This window comes from Acromyrmex echinatior, chromosome 9 (genome assembly GCF_024713525.1).
Source record: "Acromyrmex echinatior isolate Ae372 chromosome 9, ASM2471352v2, whole genome shotgun sequence".
Taxonomy (NCBI): Eukaryota; Metazoa; Arthropoda; class Insecta; order Hymenoptera; family Formicidae; genus Acromyrmex; species Acromyrmex echinatior.
This window is the reverse complement of record NC_141860.1, coordinates 14005150-14027500: the sequence shown is the minus strand read 5'-3', so window position 1 is coordinate 14027500 and position 22351 is coordinate 14005150. Positions and strand designations below refer to the sequence as shown.

At 38.5% G+C, this 22351-nt stretch overlaps 1 protein-coding gene and 1 long non-coding RNA gene across 4 annotated transcripts in view; one reads left to right on the top strand and one right to left on the bottom strand.

Moving 5' to 3' along the window:
- The window catches only part of Tmtc2 (Transmembrane O-mannosyltransferase targeting cadherins 2), a 290264-nt gene extending 290046 nt beyond the window's left edge, over positions 1 to 218 (bottom strand). For 2 of the 3 annotated variants that reach the window (XR_015546164.1, XM_087409526.1), the window contains exon 1: positions 1 to 218. This exon is cut by the window's left edge and continues 21 nt beyond it. Coding sequence is in view for 2 of the 3 variants with exons in the window: in XM_087409526.1 (XP_087265652.1) it covers positions 1 to 65 (65 nt within the window). In the remaining variant the exon portion in view is untranslated. The other variant, XM_087409524.1, reaches the window with a different exon arrangement.
- Positions 1 to 22351, top strand: part of LOC147908647 (uncharacterized) — an 81175-nt gene that overhangs the window by 57270 nt on the left and 1554 nt on the right. The gene's annotated exons all lie outside the window — the stretch shown is intronic.

Genomic DNA, 22351 nt, shown 5'->3' with positions numbered 1-22351 from the left:
GCTTGCAGGGTGTTGCAGTAGAGTGCCGTCGCGACGAGGGCGCAGGCTACGGCGAGGATATCCATGTCACATCGTGCTGTCGAGAAGGCTGGCGGCGACAGCGACGTCGACGGCGGCGGCCTCTTAACTTGTTGCACGTCCGCGGGCCTTCCTCCTGCACCACTACTGCTACCACCAGCAGCACCAGCACCACCGCCACCTCCTCCTCCTCCTCCTCCCCCTCCCCCTCCTCCTCCTCCTCCTCCTCCTCCTCCTCTTCCGCCGCCCCTACGCCTCCGCCTGACGCGGCCGGTTCTTCGCGCGGCGACGGCCGAGACGTCCGCCGGACGATCGAACGACCGCCGATCTGACGTCGCCTGCCTGGATGACGGGTCCCGCGCGGGATGAATGTCGGTGACGCGTCCCCAAATACGATCCAGCAACGAAGCGGCTCTCGGCGGCGCGAACGGACCCGGGTTCTCGATCTCTTCCGGCGCGGGCGGCGCGACCGCGAAATTCGACCGCCTCTTCACTTCGAGGTCTCACATCGGTCGTTCGCTAATTCAACGTTGCAAATTCAGTGGATCAAATGTGTCACCAAGTCAAATACCGCTTGACTTGATCCCGAGACGAGAGGACACGACGAGATCGACAGTCGACTTGCCACTGTGGCAAGAAAGATCACGCAGCTCGTCGAAAATATCGCGATCGAGATCTTAACTCGCGAGTAATTATTGGTTCACGCAATGGTGAATCTCGAGGAGTCGTTCGTCGCAGTCGGCGCTTTCTTTCCGCCGACGGCGACGTCGCTCGCGCCAGAGTCGTTCTAATCATTCACGGATGCACGTTTGATACTCCGTAATTCGAGCACCGCTTCGAGAAGAATCTGTGTTGGGAAGGAAGACTTGGAGGTGAAAGAAAAAGTAGTTGTTGGCAAAGGAAGCGGCGTTGTCGATTCGACGCTGCTACGTTCGTCCTCTCTTCCTTATCGGTCAAGGGACAAGAAATTCGTGTTCCCGCGAGTGGCCTACGAGGAGGATTCAGCGATCGAGCAAGTTCGAGAAGAATACAACGCCGGCGTTTGGCGATCCTCGAGATTGGCGCGCTCGATTCGAGTAGGATAGTAGTAAAACGACGACGAATGGTGTACTCGCGATGGATAGCAGCGCTGTTGACATGGGACGCACTGACGTCAACGACGATGACTGCAACGACGAGATGCGATTGGCACGCGGCGCGACGCATGTTCCGGATGCGGAACGCCAACTGTCGCGCGCCCCCCGAGGACGAGAGCTTTATACGCGGGAGACGGGCATCGATCGGACAGGCGCTTGCGCTCGCCCGCTCTCCTGGTCCTCCTTCTCCACCTCATCCTCTCCTCTCCTCTCCATCCCCCTTTACATCCCTCCCCCCCCCGTCGCTGCCTCCCGCGACCCTTCCTCGTCTCCTCCGCCACCACCTCCGTCGTCCTCATCCTCCCTCGCGCAACGCATCCGCGACCGCTCGCAACGACCACGATCGCGACCGCGGCCAACGGACCGGATTAACCGCAACCCCGGGGACAATGCTGACCGATGGACGTCCTTTTAGAAAATGACACACCGTAAGGGCCGCACCGCGGCCACCGTAAGGGCAGAAATGCAGAATGCACGTGGCATGCGGCGGTGTACCAAGAGGATCCGGCGAATTCGAGGGGACAAATTCGGACTTGAGACGTTTTCATGCGCGCGCCAGAGCAGACCAGAGGTGAGGGACGAACCGTGAGGGAATTGTGTCCGTTCCGTTCTCCATTTTCCGCGAGATCGTCAACGGGGGAAAACGAGGAGTTTGTGTGGTCGCGCGCGAGGAAACGTTTAGCTTGGGAACGTAACCGGGTGCATCCGACGGCGATTGTCGTCTCCCACCTCCACTCCCCCCCCCCCCAAGCGGCGATTAAGCCGTCCACGATGCCGCGGAGGAATAATCGCAGGACAATGCCGATGTCATCGTTCAGAGGAAAGATGAAGAAGTTTATTTTAAGAGCTATTTTTAAAAGGGGAATCAATAATTTCAAGAATATTTAATATAATCGATTTGAGGAATATAAATGGGTGTGTTGTTATCTATAAAATACTTATAAAAAGAATGTCTAATTTAAGACGAACACCTTGCGCTATTTTTTTTTTAAGAAACGTAGATTCTTATTTAAGACACGCGATCTTATTTAAGCCGCTGGTTTTCCAAAGTAGGGCAAGAGTAAAATCCAGAAAGCAAGGAAAGTTAGGTAATAAGATGCACGTTTGATGTTCCTGCTTTAGGAAAATTTTCTAAATTTGAGTTATACGTTACTTTTAAACAAGGCACCTATATAGCTAGATTCCGCGGTATCATACAAGAGGTAAGCCTCGTAATACCATCGTGCAAACTTCCTCTCGCAGTCTTCCTCCCCGCACTAATGCAAAATTTATTCCCGTTGCAACGGTGAATATGAAGGCGTAGGATGGCAGGGCGCGCAATACGCTCGCAAATACGACTCGCGCGTGTAATGCCCCGTTGAGAGTATCGTCACTCCTGGTAGTTTAATCCGCTGGGTGTAACGGCGATTCGTCACTGAGTACCTACGCGTAATTAATCGCCGGGGCCGACGCCGTGAAACGCGCGTGCATTTATCACGCGCATTATGGCACGCGGGCTCTCGTTATTGTGCTAACGCTGGACTTAGATGTTTCTGGGCTCCGCTATTGTATCGCAAACAAGAGTTTGCGCCACCACCCGTAAATGCTTCAATTATTCCGAGCGCGATGCAAAACAAAAGTAATTCGCGCTCCGATGAGCCACGATTAAAGATCCCCCCGCGATACTGCAGGTTACTCCTAATGCGGTAATTAAGCATTTAAACGCTTAACTCACTCCTACGCAAATTACAATGCCGGTTAGTGCCGTGTACAAACGAGGTGAAACGGCCGACAGCAACGCTGTGCTGAGTCGAGAGCGAAGTTACGATAACTACATATGAACACATAATGTCGGCGTCTCTAATTAATTTTATTAACGTATGTTTTTGTACCTGCCAGCTTAATATCTAATATCGCTGTTTGCTGTTTTACCGTTTAACCGTTTTAACTGTTTTATTTACAAAATTAAGATTTATTACTTTATAATAACATTTATGTATGTAATAAAACTGTCGCTCAAACTTGTCGATTTATGACTTGAAATCTAATTCTCTTTAGAGAAAGTAAGAATTAAGGATTGCAATTCATCAGACTCAATAAAGCTCTCGGTCTGTTCACCCAGATAGCAATTCATCTACGATGCCATAGAAATACAAATTAATCGCGCTCGTAACACTCCGCAATTACCGTCCCGGCGCTTAATTCCCCTAAAGCTGATCACATATGGATCCGTCGAGTTGCGGCGAGGGATCGGTCGGGGATGCGAGGTACAATAACGTCGCACCCGAAACGAGGTTGACAGTAAACAATACCGGTCACGAAAAGGGGAGCAAAGTCGATTGCGTGGGGTCCACTTCGAGGGGCAGGAAACTCTCCTACGTTCTACAGTTGTAGAGCACGTTGATGATCCTATTCCCCTTCCTCGACGTAGCACGCGCTACGCCATTTTCCACCGCCTGACAACGACACTTTAGATCAATATCAGTTTGTAAATTTCGACGTTGTACATAGTTGGAAAATTTCTCTTAAATTTAACACGCTTTACATGCAAATTTTTCTGTTAATTTTATATAAGCGGAATGTATTATGCCAAAAAAATTAACACAAAAATGTAACACTAATCCAATGTTGTTAATAAACTGTGGAAACATATTTCTTCAATATTAACACACGTTTATTGTATATATATTTTTTTAGATTATCATATTTCAGTAAATTTAATAACATTACAATGTTAAATTAGCGCACGTTGATTCATAAACTGTGTTATTTTAACGTTAAAAAATGTTAAATATGAATTTAACATAAAATATTTCAATAACATGATTACATTACGTTAAATTAACACTCAAATATTTAATCAAATAGTTATACTCAATTCAGTATCTACTATTTCCCGCTTAATTGTTCCTATTAATTATTATTTTAATATTTTATCAAGATTATTTACATATTTTACTTACTAAATTTTATCGAGTTCCAATTCTAAACGACGCCGTCGACGGTGCCGCAATATCGATCAATAGCATTTATTAATCGGATAATTTCCACGCTAACGCATATCCAAATATCAACGCATATCAAAGCGTCGATACTAGTAGATGTTACATTGGCATTGCCAACTGGCAAGACGGGAAGAGCGATACCCTGTTATTTGTCCCGCTGGCAGATTAAGATAATGAGCTAACACGAAGCCATCAGGCACTGCACCATACCGCGCCGGTTGTTGGTCCGAGTAAGGCGATCTAGGAAGGGTGAGGGTCCGGAGGGTACAGATACAATGACCGGTGACCATGCGATCCCACCGGACGAGCCGCGGGAGGCTTATGCCGTATGCGGGAGAGAGGCTCGATGTGAGAATTATCGTGCGAACCTATCGTCGAGCATGCGCCAGCAATCATCTCGTTCCATGACAGGATGACGCGTGCACCGTCTGTTGCGAGAAACAACATCTCCATTGATGTGCATGAAAACTGAGCGAAAAAAATGCGATTCAATCCACAAATCGATGGTTATTTTCTTAAAAAAGGATATTCTGTTAATTTTAAGGGTTTAGTTAGGGTTCCTGTTTACCATCACCCCAGAGCTTACGTCATAAGCGAGGAAACACAATAATGAAAATTCTTGCAAATATTACACTTGAATAAAAACATATTTCGCTTCGTATAACGAACAGTTTATAATAGAATAGACTTATAAAATATATCTCACCCTTAGATTTTTTTAGAATGATTTGATTTAAAGTGCATGGATCTCTTTCAAAATATGTTATAATTTAATAAAGAGGACCAGACGCTTTGAATCAAGTTATTCTCACAAAATTCAATATTTCTTACTGTTAAAATAACGCCGTTTACGAATAAATGAACAATCAATTTTTTGTCAAATAACGAAAATAACTTTTGAAAAATTAATTTTATTAAAATTCTCAAAAATAAGACAAATTGAATAATACATCGTATTATAGTAACGAGTATAAATTCTAACAATACTGTGAAATTCTAACAATACTACTCACTAAAACCAGTTTATAACTGAAACGCGACAAAACGATTGAAAACACGAAAAATAGAAAACACAAAAGCGATTTTGTGAAAATCAATGGAGATTTCAAAAAATTATGGTGTATTCTCTATCAAACTTCATCATACATGTATAAGGTGCACCTGCATCATCAGATGTCTATTATAAAATTTTAAGCGCATTTGAGAGATTCATTTTGACGGAAATTATGTTTCCGAAAATATAAAGATTATATATTAGGTGTTGGAATTAATTCGTAGCGTTTTTAATGAAAGAATGTTATTTATTTCACATGAGCATTAAAAAATACATTAATGAAAGTACTTCCCATCACTTGTAAAACGCTACGAATTAATTCCAACACCTAATATTTTTTGCCAATACTGTATATAGTTTATTAATTAATGAAATAAAAGGAGAATTTTCGATAACTATATTTTATAAATTGGTGTCGATTATAAATGTTTCATTAAAACATATTTCCATATTAATATACTTTGCAAGAATTTTTATTGTATATTTTTCTCGCTTCTGACGCTTCTCACAATCTGAAATAACAGTGACGAGTAAGCAAAAGTTTTAAATTGTAAAATTCACGCAGAAATATTATTAGGCGTCAAGGTCCGCCAAGGTTTTGACCGAGTAACCCCATACAGTACATAAATTTGCAACAACGTTGTTTGCAATGTTATTGTAATATTGCTGGAATAATCTGTGCTCTACAGGAGGTATTCACTTCTTCATTTATTTGTGTTATTCACATGTTATCGCTCGTCTTTTTATTTATTATTGTTTACAGTTAATTTTTCTACACTATTTATCTATATGCAATCTACATTGCTTACAGTATAAATATTATTTATATTAATCTACCATTTTTTTTAAGTTAATAAAACGAAATTTAACGTAATTTTTTTCAATTAACTTTTTTGCACTTTCAACGTTCTTTAAGACCGCTGTTGAAATATACATGCTGTATATACATGCGAGGTCGCAGTTTATTCGTAATCATTTCTGTGCATGGTAACGTGTGCCCGCTATTATCCTCTCGAACTCATTGCTCGTAACTTGTAAGAGAAGTCGGCGTTTCCGCTCTGTCGGTTTATCGCGTTTTAACAACGTAGGTCCGCCTGCGCTTTCTGAGAATATTTCACTGCTTGATTCGATTTGCATCTTAATGAAATTTCTTCGATTATTGATGTCGCCCTGCGATAACTACTTGTTATGTTTCGAGCGCATTATCGTCATAAAAGACAATCTGAATGCACGACGGATGCGCCGCAGGGGATGTCTTCATTCGTACTGATTCGCCTGTGAAACATATTACGAAATTTTGATCCATCTGCTGTTTCATAACATTATGCTAATTATGTTGCGTCACTTCAACGTTATTAGCGCAAGTAGTATTAGCTTAAATAATTAATTTGATAATGTTAATTTGGTATGAAATAGTATATGATGTACATACAATCCACTAACATACCAAAATAACAAACACTATATAACGACAATAAATTAATCGCGAAGCAGAAGGTTAGTTAATAGTTAAGGAAATAAATATATAAAATAAAATATATATTTAAAATATATTATATAATAATTATTTTAATGATTTAATAAAATTGAAACCCCCCCCCCTTGATATAATAACGTTCAAGTAGATTCAAGTTATTTTGAGCAATAATTTAAAGTTTTATTATAATTAAGAGAGAAATGCCATTTTCGATTAAAGCGAGTGCTCAGTAATATTTATGTATACAAATACACTTATCGTAAAGTTTTAAATTTAAATAACTGAGCAATAAACGTAAAGATTGAATATTATTTAAACTTGTTTATAATAATCTGATAAGGCATTTAAAAATGTATTTGCTAAACATAAATGCATTATGATTTAAAGAAACAGATTAGGATGATTCTTTGAATTAATGAACATTATTAAATTTTAATTCTTTATTTCTCCTATTCATAGTTTCAATTAGATTCATTTTCAAAACTTCCGGACTCACTGTACAAAGATAAAATTTGTTCATGCCACTCAATATTTTCAGATTTTAAATACTTTATTAAGGAACCCTTAACACGAACCCTTGTGATTTTACATCTGGCTTCGTTACATCTCTTAATTTGTAATGGAGAAAGGAAGATGTTATAGATATTGATTTTTTTCAAATATAAAGGAACCTTGAAAAATCATTATTTAGGTCTTCAAATAACAGGAAATAATAATGATGTGTCTAAGAAGTGGCAGGAATCTCGTTAGAATAATTTAAATGCAGTACAAAATAAGCCACATATGTACTGTTAATTAGAAAACCATGATTCTAGTTAGAAAGTGAGTGATGTAAAGATGTGTATGTAAAAATCACAGCTATTTTAGCACTGTATAGAATACATTATCTGAAGATGCAGTTTAATAGTATCCCGCAGAGATCAAAATCCTACAATTCATCATATACCCATATCTATGATATTCAGTGACTCTATGACGTATGTATATGCATGAAGAGTTTAAATATATGAAAAACGATGACTATGCAATAACAGCAAGTTGATTAATGCGTCGATTATTGTATGCTCGAATTAGATCGTTCTTTCCGTGTATAAATATAAAGAAAATCTCGTACTTAGTATTTTCGAATTTAATTTGATTTTGAAGCGGAAAATAATAAGTTACAATACGAAATTTATACGAATGTAGATACGGGGGTAAATATAATTTATATAAGTCTCTGCGAGAAAAGATCGAAAAGCGTTAATTAAATAAGGAACTGTGAGTATCTGGCGTATCACACTTAGAATGAAATTACTCGTAGATGGAATGGGGCAGACGTGCGACGTCCGTCACGAGAATTCGCACTCAGGCCACGTGAGCGCAGTCAGAAAGTCGTTAATTCGTGGACACAACGTATCGCGCTCGGCGTACGTTCCACGCACGTGAGCTCGAGCTATTGTCTCCGAAAATACGTGCCGAGATAGAATTGTAGTGAATTTAAATTCAAACGTGGCGGCCAACGCTGCGCGAGATGTTACGCGAGATGAGACATCGTGTTACAACTGGATTACGTCGTAACGGAAGCGCAATAACGATACTCGTACACCGCGATCTCTTCAGGGGACAGACACACGCTCGGAACGTTTCTCGCAAGTGAAATCTTTTATTACGAAATTTTATTACGGCTCGCAAAAAGAAAAAGAAGCTGCTGAGTGAAAATTTCGTTAGAGAAGGATTAACTGCGATTTAATAAAAGAATTTATCGATGACGGGGGAAAAATCGGTGAGATCGTTAATTTTCCTGAGAACGTTGGATAAACGAAGATGAATTGTGCCGCAATTGATAAGCTAACACTATGACATGCGAGGCCGCCGGCGCGAACTTTTCATTTTCGACGTAAACGTCGAACGCGGGGCAACCTGAAACGCCAATCAAATCCGCGCGTTTGACGTTCTGTGTTGAAGCTATTATACCCCTGTAACAGCACCCCGAGCTCTTCACCTTCGAATCGAATACGTTTTAATCATCGAATTGCCCCCGCAAACGAAAAAGATTGGCTCGTAACTGGCGCGAAGAGCCCGCTGATTGTCGGGGGCTCCATCCGCGTATTTTCGCCGTGGAAACAACCGTGGCGAGAACGCTTCGTGGCTCATTCATCGCCATCGAAACTACCGCGTTACTCGGGACCAGGACCTGCCTGATACCGCCAGACCGCCAGACCTGCTGCCGTTGGACGTCCGCGCCGCGCGCAAAAAAAATCCTGCATCGTTATTCTTGTATGTGCATGAGCTCGCGTATCGTTGCAATAGCCACAGTAGTACACACACACACACACTCTCTCTCTCTCCCTCTCTCTCAACGCAGGTCCTTGATAAAACCAGGTCATCCAATAATTTGTGCTATTTCTCGAGCACGTATAGAACATCGAGAGGTATATGTATGCACAATTTTCACAAGCGACGATGGGACAATTTTTTAATTTAAAATGGCCAACGTTTATTGGGATTTAAAAAAAAAAAAACAATCGTTTGCCACTTTTTTGTAAGCACCTTCTATTTTCTACCTTAATTTAAAATGATGATTATCATGGAGTTGCTACCGTATATATACCGTATGTTCACAGACCTGCATTTTCCGTTTTTCACGATGTAGTTTGAAAACGTCACGGTTATCTCCGGAAACATTGTGCCGCTTGCCCTCAGATGCGGATAGACGGTAGCGATGTTTCATGACGCACGACACTCGCGGGTTAACAATCGGTATCGCGAGCAGATTCCACGCATTAGTCTGTCTACGCGTTTTTGTTATTGACGCGGTGCGGTGGCCAGCGTTTCGCAAGAGTGATTTGTAGCGATTGTAGTCTGCTCTGCAATCGAATCGATAAGCAAATACGATTTCTGGTTTAGCGGCACGCTGGTTTTGAGAATGCGTGTCGCGAAACGAGCGGTCGCGCGGAATCGAGCGGTTCTCGAGCAACAGTGGTTTCCAAATGGGACGCTTCCGGGGATTTCCTAAATTGCGTCGACGAGTAGAATTGGTAGGAAGAATGAACGGGAAAGAGCATTAAATTCTCTCTCTATCGTATCGTATTGCGCAGTTGATCATTGTTGCATTATTTTATGTAAACCTTTCAAAAGCTCGTAAAAAAAAACCCGCTATTAACTTTCTTTTATACTTTATATAAAAGAATAGAAAATTTTAACGTAGACGTTAAACAGCAGGTTACGAACACAAAGTATGGACATTATTTTTTATTTGAAAAAATTAAAAACTATTATTATGGTATTAAAATATAAAAAGTATCTTACTTGTACACTTTCGTGAAAAATATAGAAACTCATTGAAAGAGCATTAAATATCATACATTACAAACTTGAGGATTAAAAACATTGTCCTCAATCATAATTTTATTTCTAAAAGGTTTACGCGAGAATCTTTAGTAAATATTGTAAGGTATTATATATATATATGTATATGTATATTTCCCGCGATTGACCATGCCTCTCGACAGCAGGCTTGTGAATGGGCAATGGACGCAATCGAGTATTAAAGCGTTAAGAGTCGCGTTAACGTACATAAAGATACTAGCAATCCCTGTTTCCGTTTCGCCGTTCCGACAATTTATCTCGACTTTCCGCGCACTCATCGAACCAGGGTCGTCGTCCTGCAACATTTCCCGAACGAACACCTTTCGTCATTCTTCCGGCGCGGAGTTACGGCGTCGATCGTGACTCGACGTCGACGCGTCGGGTAGGAATATATATATAGGGTTGACGCGAACGAACGAGCACTCGAAGTCGGTGCAAATCGCCGCAAACGAGGCGACTCCGGCACTTTCACCTCACGTTTCCAATTTGCGTTCGCGCGTCTCGTGCTTGCACGATTACCTTGACGGATGGACGCGCCGCACGGACGACAATATGCCGACCGCATACATATACTGCGAAGCTAAGAAACGTGAAGGAAACGTGGCAGGGCGCACGTGCATTTCCGGCTCGGCTCGGTGACGTAAAAGATATTTTATCGTCGGGATTTCGGCACAGAGGAAAAAAATTAATAAAAGCATGGTAGTAAAAGAATTATACAATGTATAAATTTCATTTTGGTTAGCTTAACTTTATTCATTACTTTTTTTGCGGAGAAAAAGATTTGCGCAATGATATTGTAATATATTTCTCAGGTTATATCTTTTGCTGAAAATTATTGTATGCTTTTAAATGTTTTTAAATCTATTTTTGTACGACAAAATACTTTTACAACACTTATATTCAGTTATATTATTTCCTTAATACATGCATTTGTCACTTTTTACTTTTTTTTTTAAGAAGACAATTTTTTAAAATAATTAAATATACGGTTATATACAGAGAAAAAGAATTAATATTAAAACATAATGACGAAAAATTATACCATGTACAAATCTTATTTCAACTAATTTTTGTATTAGGTGTTGGAATTAATTCGTAGCGTTTTACAAGTGATGGGAAGTACTTTCATTAATGTATTTTTTAATGCTCATGTGAAATAAATAACATTCTTTCATTAAAAAACGCTACGAATTAATTCCAATACCTAATATTTTCACAAAAGTACATTTATATATGTATTTCTCACGTTAATATATTTTGTTTGCGATTATTATATACTTGGAAATATTTTTGTCTATCTATTTTCGTATATAGGTACGTTCTTATTTTGTGTTTGTACACTGTCTCTTTTTTTTATCTTCTCTTCAAACAGTATTTTTTCAAGATTAGAAATTTCAAAACTGAATGGAAGAAATAGGTGGAAGAAATAGATAAAGACTTAGATGTCCTTTAAACGACAACTATATTTTGTTTGTTTCGCGTTTGTTTTTCTCACATTTTTCTTTTCTAAACACTTGAGAAGAGATATAATTAGCAAAATTAAGTAATATTACAGCTGTTTCTAAATATTATATGTTACGTCGTTAATATATCTGACAGGTCGTATCAGTTCGTGGCCGATCGATTTTTCTCTCTTATAAGCGGTTAAGAGAAAAATATAATCAATTACTGTTAATTGCGTTAATAACGCTCAGTCACCTTGGTATCTTACCAACAGGAAGACCAACAGGTAGCGTCACCGGTCTCACCGGTCGTGACAGTTCGCGACCTTCGATCCTTTACGAGAAATTAGACGATGCGCGAGACCGCGAGGAATGGATGTTCGCAACGTGGAAGTGACAACTTTCCGCGAGACGGACGAAACTCCGGAGATAGTTCGGCAATTATTCTCGCCCTAAGGCGAGACGAATTTGTGCCCGCAGCGACGGGAAACACGAGGCCGTCACCGTGAGAATTTGACGCAGTTCGGCCATAGTTTCAACCTGTAACACTATAACGCTGTGACGCAGCAGAGTTTTCCAGTGCAATCACGAAAGGGCGGCGGGAAAGGGAAAATCAGGGCGTAAACTCAGTTAATACTTGGGACAACGGCGAAAATATTAATTATAAGTAAAAATGATGTTATCGAAATTAAAGCAAGAGTATATAATATTCAGAGCGCGCGCAGCGAATAAAATTCCGTTATAAATGGATACGCAATTCGGTCGCTGTTGCCTCACGAATGCATCTATTACAATAAATAAATCGATCAATCTATATCTCTCCCTGTAAAAAAAGAGATGCGCGCTCTATACCGTTAATGCTGGAACTGTCAGCGGACCGACGAGAAATCTCGCCGCGAGGCTATTTTTGAAATTCTTCTAAAATTGACATTCGCCGATGGAAAATTCATTCGCAGGTGCTACCGTGTGTCAAAACGCACGACAGCTGAAGGCACGCGCGCACTCGCGCGTAACCTTGCGGACGGCTGATACTCGATAGTTGAAAATTAATTCATGAGAGCGGCGCTACATCGATACGTTTGACGTTCTCGAGTGCTGTCGCTTCGATAAAGTTATGACGTATCAAACTCATGTGTATAAGAGAACATTAGATAATTTACTGTAACTTTTCTCTTCCATATTTCTCCAGAGAACAGAGAATCAATTTAACTCGAGAATGTCATATCCATTTTTACAATTGTATTAATGGTTCATACTTTAAATAAATTACGTACATATGTGAAAGTTGTGTTTATAATATTTCACTTATGTGAATAATATATATACATACATATATATATATATATACATTTTTATCATTTATTTGCTCTCTATCTGTTTATTTTTTATTGTTATAATACTGAAATATAAAAAATAATGGCAGAAATCTCAATTTTTTTCGTGTAAATATTTTAAATATTTAAAATGACTTATGCAAAGCTTCATTGCGATGTAAATATTATTTGTTCTAGTAAACAAATAAATAAAGTTTGTTTATTTATACAATAATAAGTAATCTCCGCATTACATATTGAATCTTAAAGTATTTGAATTTGAAAATTCAGTTTTTATCATTATTTTATAACACATTGTCAATGGAGCACAAATAAAAAAAATACTATTTCCTAATGTAATATTTTTTTACTCAGATTCAAAATTTCTGCTAAAAATCTTTCGTATTACTCTTAAATGCAATAATTGGTGATTTTTTTTTGTAACTTTTTCATTTGAAAATATATGCAATATTTGCTACATTTACCCGTTTTGTATTCATTTAACTATTAGTTCCCGTATAACTAAATTAATTAATTTAGACAAATCTAAATAATTAATTAACGTTTTTTTACATTTTAAATCCGTTTCGTTGAATTAATATATTTCATATTGTGTAACGTAATTATGAATAATGGTCGGACTATTAAAATAACGTGGCAATAATTAATGTATCGTTATATTTCACAGTCGCGAAATGGTCGCGCGAATTAAATAACGGCGTTATTTCACGAGATTCCCAGCGTTTGCGAGGTGTCAGTACGTTATACATATAATATCTTACGCATGATTGTCACGCCCAAAGGTGTGCGAGAGAATAATGTATCTCAAAATTAATTCGGTTATCGTCCGGCGCACCATGCGCGCATTACGCGCAATGGACGATATAGTACTCATTATGGTTAAAGGGTTAATTAATTTCCTGCCGAAATTTAATTAATCGAACGAACCGAAATTTATTTGCCGCTCACCGCGGTCACCAAGCGCCACCGTTATTGGATCGGTCGGTTAGTTCGGTGACCTAAACGCCTTATTAGATTTAAAGCGACACCACGCCTGAAGCTAAGGGAATTGCTCGCCCATGGCGGTGAAAGGGCGCGGCCATGGGTTTACAGCAATTAAAGTATCGCGTTGCGTTACCGCGGTACCGAAACTCCCACCCGATCGTCCGGAGATAATGAGAAGACAAAGGTAGGATATCCCGCGGGAGGGACGAGTCCAAGCAACGGTGATTTTCCTTACGAGAAGAACTCCGAGGCTTCGTTCCGTTAATCGTGCGGTTGAAAATCGTCCCCGCAAGGCCACGGGAGAGCCCTTTCTTTCTCCTCTCTCGTCTGTAACATCCGCGGTTTTGTAACAGCCGGTCCGTCGAAACTCCAACGCAAAAGCGAAGCTTCAGCTGGAAGGAAAGCTGTGGCCACGCTGTTACGGATAAACGAGAAAAGTGGCGAGAGAATGTGTGCGTGAGAGAGAGAGAGAGAGAGAGAGAGAGAGAGAGAGAGAGAGAGAGAACGAAAATCAAGATTTGTACCAAAATAGAGCGGAATTGATTTTCTGTTGCAGGAGTCCTCGCAAAATATGTACGATAAATGTGACACACGATTAGGCACGTTGAATAGTCAATAATATATGTTAAAAATAATATAAATTACGAAATAGTAAATTTGAGAAAAATAAAGAACAAATTTTGTAATTTTGTGTGTAATTTTCTTTATCTAGCTATAGTTTTTACATCTCTCGTTGTAGTGACATCATATATTCTCGATGCAAATAAATTCTTTTATTTTTCTATATATTTACAATCAAGAATCTCATTCTCGATGAGTCCCATATTCGCCACCCATATACAGCATAATTGACTCTATACAATTCTCGTAAAATCCCTCGAAACTACTTCGATCGTTTCGCGAAAATCCTGGTGTTACTGTAATGCTATAATCGATTATGTAAACTACAACTCGAGTTAGCTTTTGTGTTTCTCATGTTGTAACGATCGCGGTCTAACTCTCCTCATTAAGCAAGTTAACAAATTTCATGCATTGTCGTTCGTATTAAGTATGAATATACAAGAAGAATGTGAGTTTAATTTAAAAAAATTTAGATTATGTTATATCATATAAGAACGCAAAAGTAAAATGAGACACAGATAATAGAAAGATTTGAATATATCCTCCGCAAGAAAAGTGACACGAGTCGAAAATTTTCGAATTTCGTATTTTGTGCAAATTGTATTTTAAATGCATCGGCTTTCAATCAGGAAAAGTGATAAAAGTTGGATTCAAATAGAAAATAAAAAAGAATTGAAATCGAGGAAAAATGGCACAAATTAAAGTAGGAGTAGTTTTTAGAGTCTGACGTAACAAAATTAATGAATTACTTCTAGACTTGAAACTTTTTAAAGCAAACAATTTGTGATATTATTACCTCTGGTTAACTTACGTTTAACGTCCTGAACAATTTTATATTTTTGATTTGCGTCAACTTTTCTTGCGAGAGTGCAATATATAAAATGAAATTCCGCCAACACTTTTTCTCTCCACGACATGTTCGCTCGTATCACAAGCGAGTATTAAATTCAACAAAGTTCACAGTAAAGCTGTAGAAGGATGTATGAAATTAGGATATACGAGATACACACATCGAATCATGATCACGATTTCAGCGGAGCGATTAATTTGGCGAAACGACGAATTATACAGTGAAATTTGTAAATTACGACGGCGGTTAAGTACCGCGTTATTAGGCGCTTGGAAATGCAAGCGACAAGAGGGTCGGAAGAAAGGACGTCGACATTAACGAAGGTGGAGGAAGCTGGCGAGCGAAAGCTGCATCGAAGAGTTGAACGGGAGGAGAAGATGAGAGGGAAGGAACAACGAGTGCAACGAAGAGAGAGAAAGAGAGAAGAGACCAAGGCAAAGCCTGGGGAGAGAAAAGCTCAGGGCAATGGCGCGACTTGTTGAGCACTATCTGTCGCCGTGTCTTCCTCCCTTCCGTCCTCTCTCTCTCTCTCTCTCGCTACCACCCGTAAAAACCCGTATCTTCCACTCTGACGTACTTGCAGCGTGCCGCGTCACCATAGCGGCAGTCAACGAAGATGCTGCGATAAAATACTGCTGCAGAACTGAAATAGCTGGGCAGCAAAAAGGGATGAGCGCGTTCACCCGCGCAAAATGCGTTTCGTCTTTTTTCTTTTTATGGTATATACTTTGCCACGCGAGGCAAAGCCGATCGGTTCCTAGTTCCTATCGTGTTATTATCGTCAACAAATTGGTCCACCATTGAGTCACGCGCGTGATATGTGGTATCACGTGGTGCATAACCCCAAAGATTTTGTTATCTCTTGACAACATGCACGCGTGCGAAGGAATATAAATGAAGTGCGAACCAACATACATATATATCCAACGGGATCAAACGCTGATCTATCTGGCACGACGATATCGAGGAGATGTATGCATTAGTATTTAATCGTTGAAATGTATTTTATTATTTAACGGTGCATTGCGAAGATCAACATTACTTTGCTGCTGTACGTGGAAAAATTTAAACATTGCGCATCGGTTTTGTTTGCCCATAAAACGGCGGAAATTTTTCATAGCGGTATTTCTCAAAGGGATGACACGAGATGGAAAATGTCAATATTGTTGCCGGAATCGACAGCAATATTTTTATTGGTTAAAGGGGCCATTAAATAAACTTGCGTTTTCGTTAAAAAATATCATTAGAAAAATGTATCATCATTCGTCGAAGAACGTTTTGGTTGAATATATTATATTTTTGAAATAGTTGGATTAAATTGAAAAGGGCGTACGTGTATAATATTATTACGTAATAACAAAAAATGTATCTATTTAAATAATGTGTATTTTTATATGCGATATAAATGTTGAAAAATTTAATGTTTAAAAATTCGTCGAAATATAACCTATATACATTACACGCAGAGATCGACATTGTTTTTATAAATGTTAATAATAAAAGCTGCAAGAAGAATTACAGGTGTACGTAAAAATACATACTGTACATATTGTATTTTTACGTACATTATCTTGTCTTTCATTTTTCATCAGCACCACGTATCTCGAGCAAGATTCCAACGATGGATCCATGGCAAAGCTCTCATTCTTCCGAGTATATTGCATGTAACAAGTAGAACGGCACGGCACGGCACGGCACGGCACGATCTCCGTACGATTCGTCACCGCGTCTTAACGTCCTTTTCCATTATCCGCGGCTTTGTTTCTCATTCCTTTCCCAGACGAATAAGTGTTCCCGACGCGATAGACCAGCGGACGGAGATAATCCGAGTGAAATGTGCTCGGAGGTATTTTCAGTTCCAGTAGCGCTTTGATAGCAGCTACTCGGAATATGGATAAGGGGCAGAACTAGTCGCCGCGCGTTAGCCTTAACTACTGACCACCTTGTTCCATCCTGGCTTCTATCCGGCCGCGTAATGTTACGCGAGGTAGAAACGCTTGCTACACGCTCAAGTATCATGACTATGTTTGCACATCGTACGCTACCACTTTGTGCGACACGTTTGAATGTCATTAGCGCACCAAACTTTAGAGCAAAAATACCGTTTACAAGACTCGTTCTTATTAGTCATTGAAGATACAAGAAGACCATTACGGCTCTTTCGCGAAATCTTTACAATGATGACATGTCGTAAATGTAAATAAAAAATTAATTTATATTCAACATTTAATTAATATTTAATTATCGTACGTGTGTGCACTATCGCTCTCAAAAATTTAGAGCTCTCATTCAGATAAAACACAGTTATTCACAAATATAAATATTTTATTACAAATTTTCATCTCCCAGCATATACCGTTGGAATAAAATTTATAATCGAAATATTAACTTTCGTTTACAATGATAACAAATGAAATTAAATTCTCTTTTTATAATTTAGAAATGCACCAAACTTTCGAGCGATAATATATAAAATAGTAATCCGTAATTTATATAGTTTTCTGTATAATATAAGCTAATAATGAGATAATGGAGAAATATTTAAAAGAAAAATATTTTATTACTTATTTCACCTTCTAAATTTTTCATTACTTCAAATAGCGTATTCGCCCCAGAAATTTTCATTGTAATATCTAAACCAAAGTTACATATTGACTTTGATTGAAACGATAAACAAAACGGCATCACGAAATGTGACACTGTATTACAAATTTCTAGTGTATCGGAAAAACCGATTTCGTTCGGGAATCGGATGAGCTGGATTTACCGACGTCGCTTCGTTTCGTGCTGCCGGCGGCTCTCTCTAATGCCAGGATGAACAATTTATAAACTATTCAGAGACAGCCGTGATAGCCGCGAGATAAAGCGCAACGCAGTCGGCCGCAACATCCGCGGTAATATATTATTGCTTAGACAGCGCGGATACTTTCCACAACACGCTAGCAGGTTGATAGTTTATACAGGACGAATGAATCATCATGTTACAAAGAGCATCATTTATTTTATATTATCATTAATAAAAAAGACTTCGATTTCAATTTAATTACAATCGTATGATATATATATATATATATGTGTGTGTGTGTGTGTGTATGTGTAATTAAAAGTTAGTAATCTATTCTTATCTATTAACATCTATTCTTCTTATAAAGAACTAATTAGAATATAATTATAATGTATGCAAATTAAAAAAAATAACATTATATCTACATTATTTTACACGTGAATAAAAAAATATTAATAAGTTAAATTAGACCGCTATATGAATAAATGAAAAAAATTATTCATATAACGGTCTAGTTTAATTTGTTAATATTCTTTTATTCATATGTAAAATGATATAGATATAATTTCGATTTTTTTCAATAAGTAAAGAATAAATAAAGAAGGGCCATAAATATACAATCAAGATCTTGATACATAATAATATTTTATATGTAAATTTTTCAATTATATAAACTGCGCGCCAAATACTCGGAATTGAAATGTTACGCATAAACCGAAGCTGAAATAATATCAAATTAATCAATTCAAACAACGATGCTAATAACGATGCTTAACATAAAATACTGCAAAGAATTTATTGCGAAAAATATTGCTCCAGTTAAAGAAATATTGTATATTGTAAGTATAGCTTCAACGATCGACCCATAAATGCTCGTTGATCGATGTGGTTCTTTAAGTATAATAGAAGGAAAGCCATGTCGCCATAATAGAGAAAATAAGAAGCAAGTTAAACTAACAAAAAGTACGGAGGAAGTCTATCCACGTACGTAGATAGGAGATATATACGAGGGCTCCTTTTACTCGACGGAGATTCGATATGGCCCGGGCACTAAAGTCATTTCTTACGTGCAACGTGCACCGATAATGGTCAACGTGCACGGCTGTCTAGAGCGTGCGCGCACGCTACTACACGCTACACGCGCTCTAGATAGAGTGTAGCTTCATGGCCTTCAGCCACTCAGCCTGACGGCACTTGAGGTCTCGTCGAGTTACCCGTGAGTGGCGGATGTCATTTCAATCCGCTATTCGATTACGCCATGGCTCGCCTTACCTTACCGTCGGTCGCGTCGCGTCGCGTCGCGAGTTCTCTCGTTAACTAGTTGCTCTTTCCGGCGAAATACGCCGCGCCGGCTTACACTTACGCGTGTCTCGCGGCGGTGAATATAAGTTTTGCGATTCAAGACGATTCAAATAGAATAGTAATACGGTTTCTTCGAAAGAAGGAGAACGCGGATCGTGTTAGTGATATTGCTTCGTAAAACTGACTGACGCTGATGATATGTACAGCCATATCGGAAAGATTAATTTCGTAGAGTAACAAAGGGACGTTTCAACATTTTTTTTTTAATTAACCCTCTAGAGCTGACGTGGATCTACCCATTTAATTATAAATTTCTTTGTCGAAAATGTCAAACAATTTTATTAATGTCATCATCAGTCATATCCGCAAAAGATTCCGCATTAATTATATGGAAAATTGAGTCCCGATGATATAAATTAGTTTTCATATATAAGACAAACTCGTTGGCACAAAAAACAAGTAATTGGTATTGCGTTCCATTTTGTTATTTATGACGAAAGAAATAATGAAATTGCTGCAAAATATCTCTTTTATAACATAGGAGGTAAGTAAATTTTTCTGCGTTTCATAATTATGTATTAATATTCTTCGCTTTGAGAAAGTGCTTGACTTGCCATACGTATAAACACGCATATAAACATTAGTTACAATTTAACTGTGACAAAATACTTTAATTTTAATATTAAAATTAGCTAACTAAAATAATTTATATCTCATCTATTTTTCTGTAACATTTTGCTATTTTGAGCATTATAAAATAACTTTAAAAAATATAATCTTTACTAAGAAGAACATTTATGCTATCCATTTTTTATTTCTATTATGTTTTCATTAATTTAATATAGTTTATCGTAGAAACACCTTATACCGTGATATATATCAATTTAGCCCACTATCGGCGCAAATTGACTACAATGCAGCATGTTCGTATTTCACTTACCACAAAGAAATCATACAATGTACAGAATATTCCTGGCATGAAAATGTAGAGAAAGGTTCTCACTATCATATTAGACATTATTTCATAATAATTAGTTATTTAAAGTCTAATATCGAAATTGTTAAAATTATGCCAACGAACTCAAGGTATCAATCATGTAACTTTTTCTCTAGAATGAAAACGTAAAAAGTAAAAATTTATATACATATATGTAAGTTATTGGTATATACACGCATTACATACATACAAAAAATTTTTACGTTTCCGTTTTAGGAAAAAAGTTACATGATTGATCTCATGGTCTCCCCTAATGTAGTTTAATTATAATGTGAACGAAAAATGTCATAGACACTTAAAACTTAGTAATGGATAGTTTTTGAACTACAGTGTATCAAAGGTGTTTTATGAGTACAAGTTTTAATACACGATAGTTCAAAAACTTATTGAGCCTTGTGTCTATGACATCTTTTTTCATCACATTGTAAGCTACATTATATCTATATGTGAAAATCAACTCCTTTGCCGGATACTCAGATTTTCCATATAATTGCAAGATTCTTTCTTTTATTATTCTTATTAAAATATACTTAGTATTTATATTTTGATTCCTTGAAATGAATTAATGCCTTTCTAGATTAACATAAATTAAATGAGTCGAACCTACAGTTAGAAATTATGTTACAAATTTTGACGTCAGCTCCGGAAGATTAACAGTTTCTATGAATCTGAAATAGAGATTAGCAAGTCTCTTTGTAATCATTAAGAAAACGTAAAGACAAATTGATATTGTTACTCGGAAACGACTCGCTTCTACATTTGGCTCTCCTTTGTTTATCCGTTTACGTATTTACTTAATGAGAGCGTGCATAAACAGCCACAAATAGCGTGTGCGGTGGGTAGAGATCTCAAACGAGCCACGTCATCCGAAATTCTCTAATATCAAGCTTAATTAGTGGATGTTTCCCTTTCCACCGAACCCAGGGCGCGTCCACGCACGTGACTGACGTCAAGGGTACCCTAACCGCATCCACTCGACTCCGCTCAATGCTTCTTCCTGCCCCTCTCGCGCCCCTTATCTCGCCCTCTTTGCCTGTCCGTTCATCTGAACCTGGCAGACCCCACCAACGAGTACGTGTCAGGGACTATGGAATCCTTCGACCCATTAGTGTCCATGCATACCGATTCAGGGATCGAGTGCCTCCCGCGCCGTACAGAGCCACTCGGGCTCACAAATGAGCCTGTCGTGTTCCGGATAATACGAAGCGCAATATTCGTCCTGTCGCGATAGATCATGCCGGGTGCGCGCACGCGGCTGCACCCTTAGACCGTCGCTGCACCGCACCGCCGTGTTCCCGTTTATCTTCTATAGTATCTTGTGTTTCCAACATTACAAAAGAAGATAGATATGTCCCGTACGGGTAACACACGTATGGAGTTCCTCGAGGGATCATACCGTGACTTGCTCGTGTCCGATATAATGAAGTGAAATAGCTAAAGTGTTCGCGAAAGATGCGAGCCCTCAAACTACGCAATTTTGATAGGAAAGTCCTTTGTTCATTAACGTGACTTTATCCACCGTAACAGTGGCGAATATCAAGCCCGTTAATCGATACGAGGCAAAACCACGAGTTTACCTATACACATCCGAACCCGTACACGGCACGACCCGCGGAATCCATTAAAACTTCGCGAATCGTTTCTGAACGCTGCATCAAACGAAGGCATATCATAGTACTTGCGGTAGTTATTGGAATAGAATAACATACGCTCGCTTATGCTCGGCAAATATTTTTTTCCGCTATAAATTTAGTTCATTTTAATAGCGTAATAAGTAACATATATATATATATATATATATATATATATATATATGTATTATATGTATATTATTCCAGTAAGTAATAATATTTTAAATATTTAAAGAAGATGAAAGAAAAAGCGCACACGGCACAGTTATTGTGTAATGACAATTGCTTAAAAATAAGGCAATATTTATATAAATTTTCCTCTCTGTTTAAAAATATCAAATTCATTCTCCAAGAGGCATATACCACTTGTGCAGTCTCTGTACTA